At 42.1% G+C, this 18,167-nt stretch overlaps 1 protein-coding gene across 3 annotated transcripts in view; it reads right to left on the bottom strand.

The window, feature by feature from the left end:
* The window catches only part of dennd4c (DENN/MADD domain containing 4C), a 127,556-nt gene that overhangs the window by 36,317 nt on the left and 73,072 nt on the right, over positions 1 to 18,167 (bottom strand). For all 3 annotated transcript variants that reach the window (XM_056242336.1, XM_056242333.1, XM_056242335.1), the window contains exons 13-15: positions 1,999 to 2,144; positions 1,307 to 1,345; positions 338 to 468 (exon numbers count right to left, since the gene is read on the bottom strand). In XM_056242336.1, the coding sequence (XP_056098311.1) occupies positions 338 to 468; positions 1,307 to 1,345; positions 1,999 to 2,144 (316 nt within the window). The remainder of the gene's footprint in view (positions 1 to 337; positions 469 to 1,306; positions 1,346 to 1,998; positions 2,145 to 18,167) is intronic.

Genomic DNA, 18,167 nt, shown 5'->3' with positions numbered 1-18,167 from the left:
ACAAACTCATGAGGGAAAACATTACGGGAGGTTCCTGTATAATACCCTTTTGACAAAAAAGTAAATCCAATATTACAATTTATTTTTGTTTTTAAATTAAAGTGTATTTTGTTATACATTTTAATTTAAAAACAAAAAAATTGTAAAACTGGAATTTAGTTTTAAAATGTGGTGGGCATATCATGTGGCGCATTTGCATTTGTGACGGGCCACAGGTTGAGAACCACTGGTGTCATGCATATTCATTTTTGCTCTGGTACTGGATATCATGACTCATGGGATTTCAGTGACATTGTGACAGAAATGTTGGTATTATGACATCCCTATGTGTGTGTACCTGTATTTGGGAGGGGGGTCAGGACCATCGTCCAGAGGGGGTTCAGGAGGCATGACGAAGACTGTGTGCTCGCTCTTCTGTGACTCATCCAGTTCCATCAGCCTGGTGTCCTCAGACGCCTCACCTTCGACCTGTGCAATGCAGTTACAGGTTTAACATTTACAGGTATTGTCATCAAAAGGGTATTATACATGAACCTCCCGTAATGTTTTTAGACCCTCAGGAGTTTGATTAAAATGCTGATCAATATCTTTAACAATACAGGTGAAACTCGAAAAATTTGAATATCGTGCAAAAGTTAATTTATTTCAGTAATTCAAATAAAGGCTTGAAATATCTGACTTTGCATGTAAGGAGTCTATATAATATATTAGTTTCACCTACTGAAATAAATTAACTTTTGCACGGTATTCTAATTTTTCGAGTTTCACCTGTATATATATATATATATATATATATATATATATATATATACACACACACATATTTTATTTTTATTTTTTTGCTTTTCCTTTTAATAAAGTACTCTGGCTTGTGTTATCCGTCAGCCAAAAGACAGTTCTTGGAACTTTCCATTACTCTCTCCATATTATTTCCATGCTAAGATTGTTTAGATAAATGATGTGCCAATGCACCCAACAGCAGATGGCAGAGTCAATTATTTACTCCACTAAACCAGTTGCTCAGTGTAGGAAAAGTAACAGCCATCTGTTCCTACATTTCCCTTAACTGTAGAACTAAGACTAATGTCCTTTATTATAGTCTTTAAAACTGCCGTTCAATAACAGCACTGAGGTCAGTAAAACAGAGGCCACATTAATCATCAGCTCCATCTGCTGCCATCATGGTTTATACTCTAAACATATCCTGGGCAGTTTGTGTTTTCCTTTGCTTTGCCTTACATTGGGCGTAACACTACTTTGATATCAAGCATGACACAGTAACACCTTACTGAAAGGAGCGGCTCACCTTTGTACCCTTGTCCGGTCCTTTGTCGGAAGGAAAAAGCTGAAAGAGAGATGTGGGAAATAAATTTAATCATAGGAAATTCTACATCCTCTGTTCTTCACATTGGGCGATAAGCTTCCTATAGTGCTTCAGAAACTAAAATACTTCTAAAAAAATGTTATAGCTAGATTATTATTATTTTATTTTTTACATTTTCTTAAGAAAATGTGAGTGGTGCCTAGTGGTGTCTACCAAGCCGCTGTATGAAGGTGGATGTTCAAGGTGGTAGCCATGTTGTTATGTAGTTGCTCAGGTATTTTAAGAGTTTGTTAACATTTTAACAAACTCATAAATGTTGATGCTATGGCTTCTAGGTAGTTTCCAGTCCTTTGCTATACAGTTGCCAAGTTGTTCTGAGCCATTGTTAACAAATTGCTTGGTGTTCTAGGTGGTTGCTAGGTTAAAAGAGTCTACCCCTAAAGTCTCCATTATACTCTGATCCCTAGGGAAGACTCAGGTTCTTCCTTCACTGAAAATCTATGGAATTTTTCAGGTCGTTTTATTATCCAACTGGTAAAAATTTTAGAATAAGCAAGTATGAGCAACAGTAATGATACCGAAGAGTGAACCACTAATAACAAAAATATATTTTAGTATATTGTATTATACTACAGAATAGGATTCTGCATGTGCATTGTTTTTTGCACATTTACTTTTCCAATGCAGTCATCGAAGAAAGCCAGGCCGGTGTCTTTGTCGCTGACAAAAGTACATTCCTCGATGAAGCGGATGAAGATCTGAGTCTTGGTGAGCTGAGAGTAGAACTTCTGATGAGCACGATCTCTGCTCTTCAAGAATCCTAAAGGAAGAGACATCAGCATTAGTCAATAACAAATCAGTTACAGTAAATCATTACTTTGGCAATAATTACACTTTACATAGGGACATGTCTTGCTATGAATTTTAGTCCATGTCTCTTAGCTTTGAGAGCATCTGTATGAAAGCGTATTCCTAAAATGTAGTTCTTGGAAACAAACAGACCAAACATGTTGGACAAAAAATTAGTGCAAGAGAAGTCACCAATCAAATGCTCTCTATCTGATACCACTTGACTAGCAATTGCAAGTAGCAAATCTTGTTCTTGGCTGAGATGTAAACTAAAAGCTATTGGCTACTACAAAAAGAAGAGGAGCAATGGGACATCCTACTGGCTTGTCTCACCAGCACAGCACATGACACTTGTGGAGCTTATTCAGACACAAAAACAAGATCTCATGTCACTACACATGACAGTTGCTGATCTCAACACATTGCTCGCTGCTGATCGATTGCTCCTGTCTGCCTTGCTGATGGTTTGCATCTGTAAGCTCCATATAGCTTTCTGTTTTGAATCTCTATTTACTATCATTCCTTTTTGTTTATATAGCTAAATATAACTTACTCATCAACATACAGTATATTAGATATAGTCTAATATTGCCTATCACATTAATCTGACATCGCTAGCTTTTATCTGAATCGTTATCGCTAGCACAACACGCTAGTATCTCGCTAGCCTGTTAACCTGCCATCCGTGCTTGCCGTCTTTTTTTCTTTTTTTCTCTCGCACGCTCGCGTTTTATACAAGTCTATGAAACAACTGTGGTAAGTAGGATCAGTCAACAAACATGGTGTGTTATGTCTTCTCCTGTTATTGTCACATGCACTTCGTGTCACATGTATAGCATAGCCTTCTCTGTCAGCACAGAGGGCTTTACATGTGATAAATGCAGGGAGATAGTCAGGCTGACGGTGAAGATTTCAGAACTAGAGACACGCATCCAAACTTTACTCGAGGATAGTAAGAATGCAAGGGCTTTAGATACTGCTTTGGATGCGACTAGCTTAGTGAATTCTGTACATTGTTCGGTTCCGGCTGTAGAGCCCGTGCAGCAGGGCAACTGGGTGACCGTGAGACGCTGTAGTCGCGGGACAAAACACAGCTCTTCCGTTCCGATTACCATGACAAATATATTCTCCCCACTCAGTGAAATACCCACTGAGAATCCTGTTGAAAGTGCCCTGGTTATTAGCGATTCTATTACACGGAACGTGAAAATAGAGACACCAGCCACCATAGTCACATGTTTGCAGGGAGCCAGAGCGCCTGACATCAAAGCAAATTTAAAAGTGCTGGCTAATGCTAATTGTAAGTTCTCTAAGATTATTATTCACGTCGACACTAATGATGTTCGACTTCGCCAGTCGGAGATCACTAAAATCAACGTTAAAAGGTGTGTGAACTCGCAAATACGATGTCAGGCACTGTAATTTGCTCTGGTCCCCTTCCTGGTCGCCGGAGTGATGAGACACTTAGACAGTCAGCCATTGAGTGAGGACAGTCTACTAAGTGGTGTCCGCAAAATAATATAGAATTCATAGACAACTGGAAATGTGTTTGGGGCAGACTTGACCTGTTGAAAAGAGATGGTATTCATCCCTCCAGGGATGGTGCTGCTCTTCTTTCTAGTAATATGGCACATAGTCTTAGAGTTCAAACATGAATTGGGGCTCAGGTCAGAAAGCAGACAGACAGGCAAAACCGACCGTCTGCTAGCTGTCTCACGTCACTGAGGTCAGATAAATCCCATCACATAGAGACTTTTTCACCTAGATATCATTATCTAGAGACTGTGTCTGTTCCCTGAATTAGGAAATACAAAAAACTCCCAAACTCATTTAAGGATAAAAATTTAATTGATGTTCAACAAATAAAAAACAGATATAATACAAATGAAAAAAATGATAAAGCTCGGGTTGCTGAATATTCAATCCCTTACTTCAAAAGCACTTGAGCACAAAAGCACATTGATAATGATATGATCACAGATTATAACCTAGATGTGCTGTATTTGACAGAAACTTGGCTAAAACTAGACGATAACATTACTTTAAATGAGTCCACCCCGCTAGATTATTGTTATAAACATGAGCCTCGTCTTAAAGGCAAAGGGGGAGGTGTTGCTGTAATTTATAGTAATATCTTCAGAATTACTGAGAAGTCTTGTTTCAAATATAATTATTTTGTGTTGGTGCTTAACCCTCTGGGGTCGGCCGTCGCGACGAGCTCGATTTTATCCTTACCAGTGCAAAAGAGAATCAAACTACTCTGTTGATTTTGATCTTACATATAAGGGTTGTACATCATTAGATCCTGTTAAGTGTATATATTTTTTGTGGGTACTCACAATAAAAACAAAGTGTTGTGCTTTTCGTCAAATAAAGAAAAATAAACCTGATGCGCGTTTTGCCTTCTCTCTGTCAGTAAAGTCCATTCTGAAATGCGTCCGAAAAATTTACTGTAACTCAGTCAATACTTGTCACAGAGATACGAGAGATTTTTCTTTATGAAGCTGAAATTCTCTTCTTTTAAATGAAGTAATTTATTTAAAAAAATATATATTTCCAGTTTATGTAATCCGTTTGAAACTAAGGAGAGGTACAGTTTTTTTGTTCTCCCTTCATTATCTTTAATAAGCTGAGGCCGCCACGCCCCAAGAGCTTTTCACATGGTAAATAGGTGATCTAACGTTATGCATCACACACGCCCAGCAGCGATCAATGGCATAAAAACACGTTTCTTCATCAGATTCACTGATAGTTCATCGCGTTTTGAGAATGGCACGCTACTCCTTCAGATGATTCTGGACAGCGAGGAAGGATTCACCTTTTCCTCAGAGGAATTTGAAACTCGGACGACGAACGGCTGCATTTTGAAGAACGAATTGACCCCGGCGAGGATACAAGCTCGGAGTAAGTTGTTTAGTGTTATATAATTCCTTTTCTGATTATAGAGCTCAAATGAATTTTCAGACTATATTTTGCCTAGTTTTGGCTAGCTTTTGACATAGGAAAGATTACCTCACAGTCACAATATCCCTATACGTAGGCCTATACGCTCGTGTAAACTTTTTAAATGTGATATTAGCCTACTACATATATCTCACTCAGTTTTGAGATTAGTTTATGACACTGATTATCATGCTAAAATACTGCCTTATGCATAATTTATTTTGTTTGCGAATAACTGCTTAGGTTATATAATGATTTAGTGAAATATATTTCAGCCTCCGGTAAAATATGTGATACTGTCTAAATTAGGGCTGTCAGTTAAACGCGTTATTAACGGCGTTAACGCAAACCCATTTTAACACGATTCATTTTTTATCGCGCGATTAACGGTCTTTTTGGCCTAGCAAACTTTGTAGTTTTTTTCACATGCTTTTGCAACCGGACGTGACATGCACAGCGCTGCGCTATGAAACCCATTCATTTCAATGGCTTGTGCCGAACGAGGACGTTTTGTTGCTTCGTCGACCAAAGTGCAAGAGCAGCGGCGCGCACACCGCGGTCAAAATTCAAAATAGTTCAACTTTTGCCGTTGTGACGATTACCAGCGCGGCCAATAAACGTTTTGGCATCCAAAAAGTTTTGAAAACTGGCGTAGCGCCGCGCATTCCGCGTCCTGTCTGAAAGCACCGGATCTAGCTAGACCTGAAACACACTTGTTGCGAGCCGGCCAAATAGTAGGTTAACGTTACGTTTTGAGTGGATGACGAGCGCGAGACGCCGAAATGGATGCCAATAAGATTCTGAATTGAAAGTTTACTTTTAAAAAGTTGCCAAATGGTTCCATCCCATTGACTGACAAGACCAAAGTGATCTGTGTGTTTTGTCGTTGTGAACTGAGCTATCGTCATCGCAGCACGTCCAGTCTGAAATACAACTTGATGGCCAAGCACACACACAGCTGATGCGAATTCTCCGCCCCCTCGTCAATATCAGTACCTCGTCAGTATTTCTTTCACCCTTTTATTGATGGACAGTGTTACATTGTGTGAGAGATTATTTGCTCCAAGTGAGAATGTTAGTGTGAAATTGAACACAGTATTGTCAATGTTGTTTTCAATAAAAAACATTTGCACAAAGCAAGCCGATCCACTTTTCCATATTGATAAGAGCATTAAAATTAGAAAAAAATAATGGGACAAAAAGAAATCAAGAGACATTTAGAATAGATAAAAATGTGCGATTAATTGCGATTAATCACGAGTTAACTATGGCATTAATGCGATTAATCACGATTAAATATTTTAATCGTTTGACAGCACTAGTCTAAATACAATATATTATTTATGTATAAATGTTCAGTTAGGCTAACTGAAATAAAACCATGACTATATTGTGAAGGGTAGTCAACTTTAACATGGGTGTGTTCACTTATTCTAAGCACTGTGTGTGTGTGTGTGTGTATATATATATATATATATATATATATATATATATATATATACACTCACCGGCCACTTTATTAGGTACCCCATGCTAGTAACGGGTTGGACCCCCTTTTGCCTTCAGAACTGCCTCAATTCTTCGTGGCATAGATTCAACAAGGTGCTGGAAGCATTCCTCAGGGAGTTTGGTCCATATTGACATGATGGCATCACACAGTTGCCGCAGATTTGTCGGCTGCACATCCATGATGCGAATCTCCCGTTCCACCACATCCCAAAGATGCTCTATTGGGTTGAGATCTGGTGACTGTGGAGGCCATTTTAGTACAGTGAACTCATTGTCATGTTCAAGAAACCAATTTGAAATGATTAGAGCTTTGTGACATGGTGGAAGTAGCCATCAGAGGATGGGTACATGGTGGCCATAAAGGGATGGACATGGTCAGAAACAATGCTCAGGTAGGCCGTGGCATTTAAACGATGCCCAATTGGCACTAAGGGGCCTAAAGTGTGCCAGGAAAACATCCCCCACACCATTACACCACCACCACCAGCCTGCACAGTGGTAACAAGGCATGATGGTTCCATGTTCTCATTCTGTTTACGCCAAATTCTGACTCTAACATCTGAATGTCTCAACAGAAATCGAGACTCATCAGACCAGGCAACATTTTTCCAGTCTTCAACTGTTCAATTTTGGTGAGCTCTTGCAAATTGTAGCCTCTTTTTCCTATTTGTAGTGGAGATGAGTGGTACCCGGTGGAGTCTTCTGCTGTTGTAGCCCATCCGCCTCAAGGTTGTGCGTGTTGTGGCTTCACAAATGCTTTGCTGCATACCTCGGTTGTAACGAGTGGTTATTTCAGTCACTGTTGCCCTTCTATCAGCTCGAACCAGTCTGGCCATTCTCCTCTGACCTCTGGCATCAACAAGGCATTTCCGCCCACAGAACTGCCGCTCACTGGATGTTTTTTCTTTTTCGGACCATTCTCTGTAAACCCTAGAGATGGTTGTGCGTGAAAATCCCAGTAGATTAGCAGTTTCTGAAATACTCAGACCAGCCCTTCTGGCACCAACAATCATGCCACGTTCAAAGTCACTCAAATCAACTTTCTTCCCCATACTGATGCTCGGTTTGAACTGCAGGAGATTGTCTTGACCATGTCTACATGCCTAAATGCACTGAGTTGCCGCCATGTGATTGGCTGCTTAGAAATTAAGTGTTAACGAGCAGTTGGACAGGTGTACCTAATAAAGTGGCCGGTGAGTGTATATATATATATATATATATATATATATATATATATATATATATATAATTAAATTGCAATTTTAACCAGAAAAATCTACAATGCATGCCCAAAGTCGTGCAGCCATATAGTTTCTCTTGATATCAGCATGTTCAAAGGTGTTTTTTTTATTTTTTTTTACAGGGAGAGATGCCACTGATGAGTCCTGCTGACTTCAACATTCAACAGTCTCTGTACATGAACATGGTAAAATGAAAAATCAAACACCTTGGAAATGACAGGTATGTACTATGTTTCAATGGCACAAAGTTGTGTGACTGTTCAAGCCTCTGTCTTTAGATCAGTGTGTTTACTAATGTGCTTTTTTGTCCTTTGTTGTGTATCTTTGGATTATGTTGTGTTGTAAATAAATCCAAACAATCTAAAAGCCATTATTTTTTTAAATCTCCTCATTCTTTGTGCAAGGCTCCTCAAAATGATATGGCCTGATAGCACACCTAATAGGGCCATTATGGGAGGGTCTTTGTCTTTCTCAGGTGTGAAATCCATACATATTAATGAGAGATCATGCCCCTTCGCATAAAGCTTTCTGACACAAAACACGTCATTAAAAATGTAAAAATACTTTATTGTCTTATCTGAATGAGTAGTCAGGATGATTCTCACATAGTTTTGGAGCAAATATTCTAGGCTATGTGATACAATTTTCAAAAGTCTTGTGAAGAAATAATCAATATTTGTTTTGTGGCCTTATTTCAGAAACTTTAATTTTTAGTTTTTTCAATAACCATGCATAAACAATATTCTCTCAAAAATACAAATATGTACAGGTGCTGGTCAACGAATTAGAATTATTTTAAATAGTGCAATCATGAAATTCTTTGAATGCATTTTTTGTGCAGAAAGCAAATCAGGTGTTCACCGCACCTGTCCTACTCGTTAGACTAATCACAGAACTCGTTATCTGGAAAAAAATTTGCTCAGCTGAGCTTTCCAAAAGGCCCATTTAGGCCATTTAACTGTGACACTGTTGTTTTATTGAATTAGAATAATGGTGAAAGCGTTTCATTGAATTAGAATAAATGCTCAAATTTTTGTTTTCTGTGAAGAGTGTTCACTGTGCAGTATAAAGTCAGGGTTGAGTAGAATTTCTAAGTTGTAAAATCAATCATGGGTAAGCAGCGCGACCTCTCAACCGGAATAGTGGCTCAAATTCAAGCCCTTCGCCAACAAGGCTTGACCCAAACTAAAATAGCTGAGCAGCTCGGCATCAGCCAGTCTTCCGTCTGCAAAGCTCTCAAGAAAAACTGCAGCAAGCGCACCAACTGTTCCGGCGTCCGAAAAACTTCTGCTCGCGACAACAAGCAGCTGAGAAAGATCGCAGTCAGCAACCGGTTCAAGTCCACTTCCGAGCTCACCGACTTGTGGAACAAGCAGACCGGCGCTGACGTCTCCAGATCAACCACTTACCGTCGTCTGCGCGAACTCGGCTTCAAATCTCGCGTTCCAGCAGTAAAACCGATGCTGAACAAGAAACAAATGGTGAAACGGCTGAAGTGGGCCAAAGAACACGGCGAGTGGACTGCTGAAGACTGGCAGAAAGTGGTCTTCAGTGACGAATCACGCTTCTGCATCTCCTTCGGTGACCAAGGTCCTCGTGTCTGGCGTCGTGGTGGCGAAACCTACAACCACGAGTGCGTGAAAAGATCCGTCAAGTTTCCCCAGAGCGTTATGGTCTGGGGATGCATGTCCGCTCGAGGTGTAGGGAAACTCTGCTTCCTCAAGAAGACTGTCAATGCTGCCGTATATCAAGATGTTCTGGAAACGTTCCTGATTCCGACTGTTGAGGAACAGTTCGGCGAAGAAGACTTCATATTTCAACAGGATCTTGCACCGGCTCATGCGGCAAAGTCGACCAAAGATTGGTTCACTAAAAAACAGCTTGAAGTTTTGGCATGGCCGGCCAACTCGCCTGACCTCAATGTCATTGAAAGCCTTTGGGCCATCGTCAAGCGGAAAATTCGCGACAGAAAGCCTACTACGCTGGACCAACTGAAGCAGAACATCGCCACTGCCTGGGAAGCTGTGAGTGCGGAAACTTGCGACAAGCTGGTCAAATCGATGCCGCGGAGACTTCAGGCAGTCATACAAGCCAAAGGGGCAGCCACAAAATACTGAGAAAGTGATGATTGTAATTATAATAAAAATTATTGCAATTCAATGAAACGCTTTCACCATTATTCTAATTCAATAAAACAACAGTGTCACAGTTAAATGGCCTAAATGGGCCTTTTGGAAAGCTCAGCTGAGCAAATTTTTTTCCAGATAACGAGTTCTGTGATTAGTCTAACGAGTAGGACAGGTGCGGTGAACACCTGATTTGCTTTCTGCACAAAAAATGCATTCAAAGAATTTCATGATTGCACTATTTAAAATAATTCTAATTCGTTGACCAGCACCTGTACATACATGTTGCTCACATATTATGGTAGCTCTGTTTGTGCTAAATAGAGTGTAATTACACCTGTGCCATTAATATGTTTATAAGCAACTGAAAAAAGCACAAATGTCAGGGCATGTCAAAACATCTCAAGGACCCCAAAAACACCTTAGACCCCAGAGGGTTAATGTAAATATCTAAATGTAAATGATAAATCACGTTTGAGATTTGTGCTGGCTACTGTATACAGGCCACCAGGGAACCATACAGATTTTATCAAAGAATTTGCTGACTTTCTATCAGAGTTAGTACTGGCTGCAGATAAAGTCTAGCCTGGGAAAACCCAGACAACTTCCGGCAAATTTAGATTTGCTCTGAAAGTTAGTCTGGCAAAGAGCTCATTCAAGCCCATTTCCAATCCGTCGAAATCGAGGCACCAATCAGAAACGTTGGGGCGGGCTTTACACGATGACGACAGTGCTGGGATTTTGAAGCAGATTTTAGCCTACATTACAAAGATGGATGCCGCATCCGTCAAACATCACTCGTTCGAATCAGCTATCGCGTCTGTTTTAAGCGATTTAAACGTTTCCTTTTTGTTAAAAATTGAGCAAAGAACAACACTCAGAGATGTTTCTCCGCCGCTCTGAATACGTCATCTCCTTCATCGCTCTGATTGGTTTTAGGTCTATCCGCGACGTCCGTTGGTGACGCCCAGGGACGGACTGGGACTAAAAAACGGCCCTGGACTTTGACTAGGCCCTGCCGAAAGCAATCGGCACGCGGAAACTCGACAACAACAACAATAACGCCTGCCGCCTGGCATGAGTGTCACAAGACTTTAATTGTGGCTCATGATACTATACCATCCAAATTATAGCAAACAGCATATTATACAATCTATTCCATGCTGTCTTAAAATGAATTTATTACTTAATAATCTTAAATTATGCAGTAATTAATCTTAGCTACTGCACAAATAATAATACCACATCTAAATGAAAATAGGCTACACCATTACAAATGTAACTTCTGTATTCAAAATCAAAAAGTTTGTAAGCATTAACTGTAACGTTACCAACATTTTTAAAAGTAAAAGCACAACATATTTCTTAATATTAGCTACTGCATGTGGCATTTTACAGCTAGAATGTTGAAGTTTAGCTGTTTTAACTACTGTAATCATTAAAAATGTAGCAAGCTGAATATCACTTCCTAACATCATCCCTAGCAAGTAACTTGCAAAGTAATTTCTGATTAATTCGGTTCGGGAGTAGTAGAGATAAAAGCCCGCCCGCACTGACAATTGATTGGTTGGGTCCTTACATGCGCTTCGTGAGGCACACGCGCACACTAGCACACACACGCAAGGTCTCTAGCTCGCTCCCTCTCTCTGCCGTGCGCGCGCTACACATGCGCGCTCTTGCTTGCTCTAGATTCCGGGAGATTTTAACTAATTTGCGGGCATCAGGGAGCCGCTATCAATATGCGGGAGACTCCCGGAACTTCCGGGAGACTTGGGATGTCTGTGACTGCGTGTGTGGCGGGCCGTCCTGGAGTACCGGCCGTTCTGTGATTCTCCAGATCACACAGATGGCCAGTTCGCCCCTGGTGATTTACCCTCTGGAAATGATTTGTCTATGACGCTTTGCCAGACCATAACTCATTTACAACTGAGAATGGTCTGGTTTTAACCAGGCTAGATAAAGTCCTAATTGCTGGTGATTTTAATATACATGTAGATAACGAAAAAGATGCATTGGGATTGGCATTTAAAGACATTCTGAACTCTATTGGAGTTAGACAACACATGTCATGACCTACTCATTGTCGTAATCATACTCTAGATCTAATATTATCACATGGAATCAATGTTGATGCCGTTAAAATTCTGCAGCAGAGTGATGACATCTCAGATCATTATCTAGTCACCTGTATACTTAATTTAGTCAAGGCTGCAAAGCCGACTCCGTGTTACAAAAATGTTAGACCTATCACTTCTGCTACTAAAGACTGCTTTATTAATAATATTCCTGATCAGTTTCATCTCCTCAGCATCCCAGATAGTTTAAAAGAACTCGATATTGAGACAAAAACTTTTGACTCTCTCTTTTCCAGCACTTTAGACACAGTTGCTCCTTAAAGAAGATTAAATAAAATAGTCCAACGCTGTGGTACAACGAGCACACTCAGCCCCTTAAGAGAGCAGCCAGAAAAATGGAGCGCAACTGGAAGAAAACAAAACTAGAGTTTTTTCACATTTCATGGAAAGAGCACGATTGCGTACAGAGAGGCCTTAAAAACAGCTAGATCTGCTTATTTTTCAACCCTATTAGAAGAAAATAACAGCACAGCAGTAATGACTTTATGAACTTCTTTACTTACAAGATTGATAATATCAGGGAGAAAATTATAATTATGCAACTGTCTACTACAGTATCGCATCAGGCAGTGCATTGTAGTCTCCCTGAGGAAAAATTCGATTCATTCATTCCTATAGGAGAGGAAGAATTTTCTAAACTCGTTAAATCATCTAAAATCAACAACATGTATGTTAGACCCTATACCGACTAAGCTATTGAAAGAGATGCTTCCAGAGGTCATAGATCCTCTTCTTAATATCATTAATTCATCTTTGTCATTAGGATACATACCAAAAACTTTTAAGCTGGCTATGATTAAAACGCTTGTTAAAAAAACGCAACTTAATCCTACAGAATTAGTCAATTACAGGGGGATCTTGAATCTACCTTTTCTGTCAAAGATACTAGAAAAGGCAGTATCCTCACAAATATGTTCCTTTTTAATAATAATAATAATAATAATTCATTACATTTATATAGCGTTTTTCTGGACACTCAAAGCGCTTTACATTGAAGGGGGAATCTCCTCAACCACCACCAATGTGCAGCATCCACCTGGATGATGCAACGGCAGCCATATTGCGCCAGAATGCCCACCACACACCAGCTTACTGGTGGAGAGGAGACAGTGATGAAGCCAATCAGTATATGGGGATGATTAGGAGGCCATGATGGACAGAGGCCAAGGGGCAAATTTGGCCAGGATGTCGGGGTTACACCCCTACTCTTATTCGAAGGAACATCCTGGGATTTTTAATGACCACAGAGAGTCAGGACCTCGGTTTAACGTCTCATCCGAAGGACGGTGCTCTTTGACATTATAGTGTCCCCGTCACTACACTGGGGCGTTAGGACCCACACAGACCACAGGGTGAGCGCCCCCTGCTGGCCTCACTAACACCTCTTCCAGCAGCAACCTGGTTTTCTCAGAAGGTCTCCCATCCAGGTACTGACCAGGCTCAGCCCCGCTTAGCTTCAGTGGACAACCAGTCTTGGGCTACAGGGTGATATGGCTGCTTTCTTTTTTTTAGAAAGAAATGGTATCTGCGAGGATTTCCAGTCAGGATTTAGACCGTACCATTGTACTGAGACAGCTCTCATTAGAGTTACAAATGATTTGCTTTTATCATCCGATAATGGTTGTATCTCTCTATTAGTGTTAAAGGAGTAGTTCACTTTAAAAAAAACTTTTGATGATAATTTACTCACCCCCATGTCATCCAAGATGTCCATGTCTTTCTTTCTTCAGTCGAAAAGAAATTAAGGTTTTTGATGAAAACATTCCAGGATTTTTCTCCATATAATGCACTTTACTGGGCACCAAACTGTCCAAGGTCCAAAAGACAGTTTCAGTGCAAACTGCAAACTGTTCAAAGTTTAGCTTTAAACGATTCCAGACGATGAATAAGGGTCTTATCAAGCGAAACGATCGCTCATTTAAAAAATAAATAACAAAGTTTAAGTTTTATAAGCTCAAATGCCCGCCTTGCTCTGTTCTGTGTGACTCTCCTGTTCGAACTCGTTCATCAAAATGAATGAATCTTTTTCCGAGTCATTTGATTCATTTAACGAACGAAATGAACGAATTGACTCGAAAAAAGATTTGTTCATTTTGATGAACGAGTTCGAACAGGAGAGTCACACAGAACAGAGCAAGGCGGGCATTTGAGCTTATAAAACTTAAACTTTGTTATTTATTTTTTAAATGAGCGATCGTTTCGCTTGATAAGACCCTTATTCATCGTCTGGAATCGTTTAAAGCCCTTTGAACAGTTTGCAGTTTGCACTGAAACTGTCTTTTGGACCTTGGACAGTTTGGTGCCCAGTAAAGTGCATTATATGGAGAAAAATCCTGGAATGTTTTCATCAAAAACCTTAATTTCTTTTCGACTGAAGAAAGAAAGACATGGACATCTTGGATGACATGGGGGTGAGTAAATTATCAGCAAAAGTTTTTTTAAAAGTGAACTACTCCTTTAAGGCTGATTTAAACTTCTGCGTCGGACCTACGCCGGAGCCTCTACGTTATAGACTACGCATTGGTTTTCATTTATACTTCTGCGTCGTTGTCCGCCTTGACGCGCAATTACGCATGCAGAGGGAAACCCGGGGAGCGGTTCTAGCAGACCAATCACAGCGCTTGCGGTACGCGTAGAATTGACGCGTTGTTACATTTTTGGAGAGGTAAACGTCAGGGTACGCCGAAGGGTACGCGCGCTACACACAGCCTACGACGTAGCTACGGCGGGAGGTCGACGCAGAAGTATAAATTGGGCTTTACTCGATCCTAGTGCTGCATTTGATACTATTGACCACAACATTCTTTTAAATAGACTTAAAAATTATGTTGGCATTAGTGGAATTGCATTAGCATGGTTTAAATCTTTCGATCACAAGTTCAGTATGGAGTACCACAAGGATCAGTACTAGGACCGTTGCTGTTCACTCTGTACATGCTACCCTTGGGAAATATCATTAGGAAGCATGGCATTAGTTTTCACTGTTATGCTGATGATACTCAGCTCTATATTTCTTCACGCCCTGGCGAAACTTACCAATTCACAAAATTAACAGAATGCATAGCTGATATAAAAAACTGGATGTCTAGTAATTTCCAACTACTTAACTCTGAAAAAAACAGAAATTCTAATTATTGGACAAAAAACGTACTCGGTTACATACGTAACCTCGGTTCTCTCTAGAAGAGGGAACGAGTATTGCGTAAGTTGCTTACGCTACGGGTAAAGTAATTTTTTCTCGAGATATTGAAGCCAAAAAATTATCCTTAATTTTCTATATATTGTCAACGCAGTGCAGCACCCAGCAGACCTAGAGCAGGCTATCTTGCGTGCCCATTGGCTGCCCTGCGGCAACTGCTGCAGCCTACCACTGAGCCTCGCGCATGACGTCGCGCCCTCTACGCATCACAGCCAGCCAGAAAAGGGGGGTGGCTTAGTGTATAAAAGACGGGCTCGGGGGATACATCACTGGTTTCATCAGCTGAAGCGAAATCGCTCTTGGCGCCTGCATGGTCGGGTTGCGCAATACTCGTTTCCTCTTCTAGAGAGAACCGAGGTTACGTATGCAACCCGAGTACGTTCTCTTACGAGAGGTTCTCTCGTATTGCGTAAGTTGCTTACGCAACGGGAACCCATTGTCAACGCAGTGCGCGCCCAGCATCCACTTCATGAGTCCCAGGGATTCCCGGGGAACATAGATAAGTGGGAAACAGGTGGCCAGCGATGCGGGCCAGCACATGTTATAAGCACATATAGGGTATACAGAGCGGCGTTGGGCCTCTAGGACCAAGGAAAGATCCCACACGGGAACCGACGGGGGTCGCGGGAGATTTATCCTCCTGGCTCCCCTAAGGAAGCGGATGACCAGCTCGTTCCTTCCTATTGACTGGCCGTGCGTTAATTCAGTGAATGCTGCAACGGCCGCCACATAAACTTTAAGCGTGGAGGGGGACCTGCCCCTGTCCAACAGCTCTTGAAGGAAACTAAGCAAATCACAATACCCCACATGTCCGTGGGTCCAGATTTCTATCGGCACACCATTTGGAGAACACAGACCATTTAGACCATAGGTTCTCTCGTATTGCGTAAGTTGCTTACGCTACGGGAACCCATTGTCAATGCCGTGCGCGCCCAGCATCCACTTCATGAGTATAAGCACATATAGGGTATACAGTGCGGCGTTGCCGGTCTATATAAATATTCACTATACAGTGCAGCTCAACCAGGAGAGCTTTAGGTCGCGTGAGAGTAGTCTGCGTGTGATAAATCTGGGTAGGACATACACACTGCTCGTACTGACAGAAGTCTAGCCTGCAGGGCGAGAACTTCCAGGTTATAAAACCTAACAAATGTGGACGGGGAGGCCCAGCCTGCCGCCTCACAAATGTCCTGAATGGAAATCCCGCTAGACCAAGCCCACGACGAGGCCACGCCTCAGGTGTAATGAGCCCTGACGCCCAACGGGCATTGCAGACCTTTAGACACATAAGCGGATGCAATAGCATCCACTATCCATCTGAACAGTCTCTTTTTTGAGGCGGCGAGACCTTTGGTGCGCCCACCAAACGAAACAAAGAGCTGCTCCGAGCGCCTGAAAGGGGCGGAGCGCGTAATGTAAACCCTCAAAGCCCTGACAGGGCAGAGGAGATTAACATCGCTCTCACTATCAGATGCTGGCAGAGCCGATAGAGAAATGACCTGCGCTCTGAAGGGAGTGCCTATCACCTTAGGGACGTAGCCATGCCTTGGTTTAAGGATGACTTTAGAGTCATTTGGTACAAACTCAAGACACGCAGCGCTAACAGACAGCGCGTGTAAATCCCCCACACGTTTAACTGATGACAGAGCTGTCAGAAAAACGGTTTTGAGCGAGAGGTACTTTAGGTCCACGGAGTCTATTGGTTCAAAAGGGGAAAGCTTTCAGGGCCTCTAGGACCAAGGAAAGATCCCACACGGGAACCGACGGGGGTCGCGGGGGATTCATCCTCCTGGCTCCCCTAAGGAAGCGGATGACCAGCTCGTTCCTTCCTTTTGACTGGCCGTGCGTTAATCAGGGGCGTCCATCGAGATGACTTTTCGATATGAGACGGCTCCCATCGTCTCCCCTCGCTGGTACCAGTCGGCCGCTAACCAGGGCTGCAGAGCTGAAACGGAGCTCTGAGTCACTCTGATTTGTCTGCAGCCGAGAGCCCAAGCTCGGTGAGGCACTCGAGCATTCAACCAACGTTGTAGTGGGCGCATGCGCAGTAGGCCCAGCTGAAGCACTGCTGCAGCTGAGGCCATACAGCTCAGCATTCTTGAAACGTTTTCAGAGAAGCGACGCTGCCCTTCTGGAAAGACGTGGCCAGGTGTCGCACACGGCGTGCAAGCTGTGTCGATAAACGGGCTGTCAAAGCCACAGAGTCCAGTTCTATCCCCAGAAAGGAAACTGACTAACTGGGCAGTAATGAGCTCTTGGTCCAGTTGACCGTGAGACCCAGGCTTACCAGATGACTGAGGAGCACTGTTTTGTGAGATAACAGTTCTATCTCTGACTGTGCCAGAATCAGCCAATCGTCCAAATAGTTCAGAATCCGCATGCCTGATTTCTCAGGGGAGCGAGAGCCGCGTTCACGCACTTCGTTAATGTACATGGTGCTAAAGACGGGCCGAACGGGAGGACGGTGTATTGACATACCTGGCCGTCGAAGGCGAATCTTAAGAATGGCCTGTGACGGGGTATTATTTGAATCTGAAAGTAAGCATCTTTCAGATCGAGAGATATAAACCAGCCCCTCGGGTGAATTTGCGCGAGGATATGTCTGGTCGTGAGCATTTTGAATGGTCTTTTCATGAGAGCTTTGTTCAAATATCTCAGATCTAAGATAGGTCTTAGAGCTCCGTCCTTCTTGGGTACGAGAAAATAGCAGCTGTAAAAGCCTTACTCGCTCAAAGAAGGAGGTACTGGTTCTATAGCCCCTTTGCACAGCAGTTTGGCCATTTCTGCGCGGAGTAGATGCGCTAGTTCCGCTTTCACTTTCGTCTCGGCCCGTGCTCGAAA

The sequence above is a fragment of the Rhinichthys klamathensis genome, unplaced genomic scaffold, assembly GCF_029890125.1.
Source record: "Rhinichthys klamathensis goyatoka isolate OS25496 unplaced genomic scaffold, OSU_Roscu_1.1 h1tg000722l_1, whole genome shotgun sequence".
NCBI lineage: Eukaryota > Metazoa > Chordata > Actinopteri > Cypriniformes > Leuciscidae > Rhinichthys > Rhinichthys klamathensis.
This window is presented reverse-complemented; position numbering and strand designations above follow the sequence as displayed.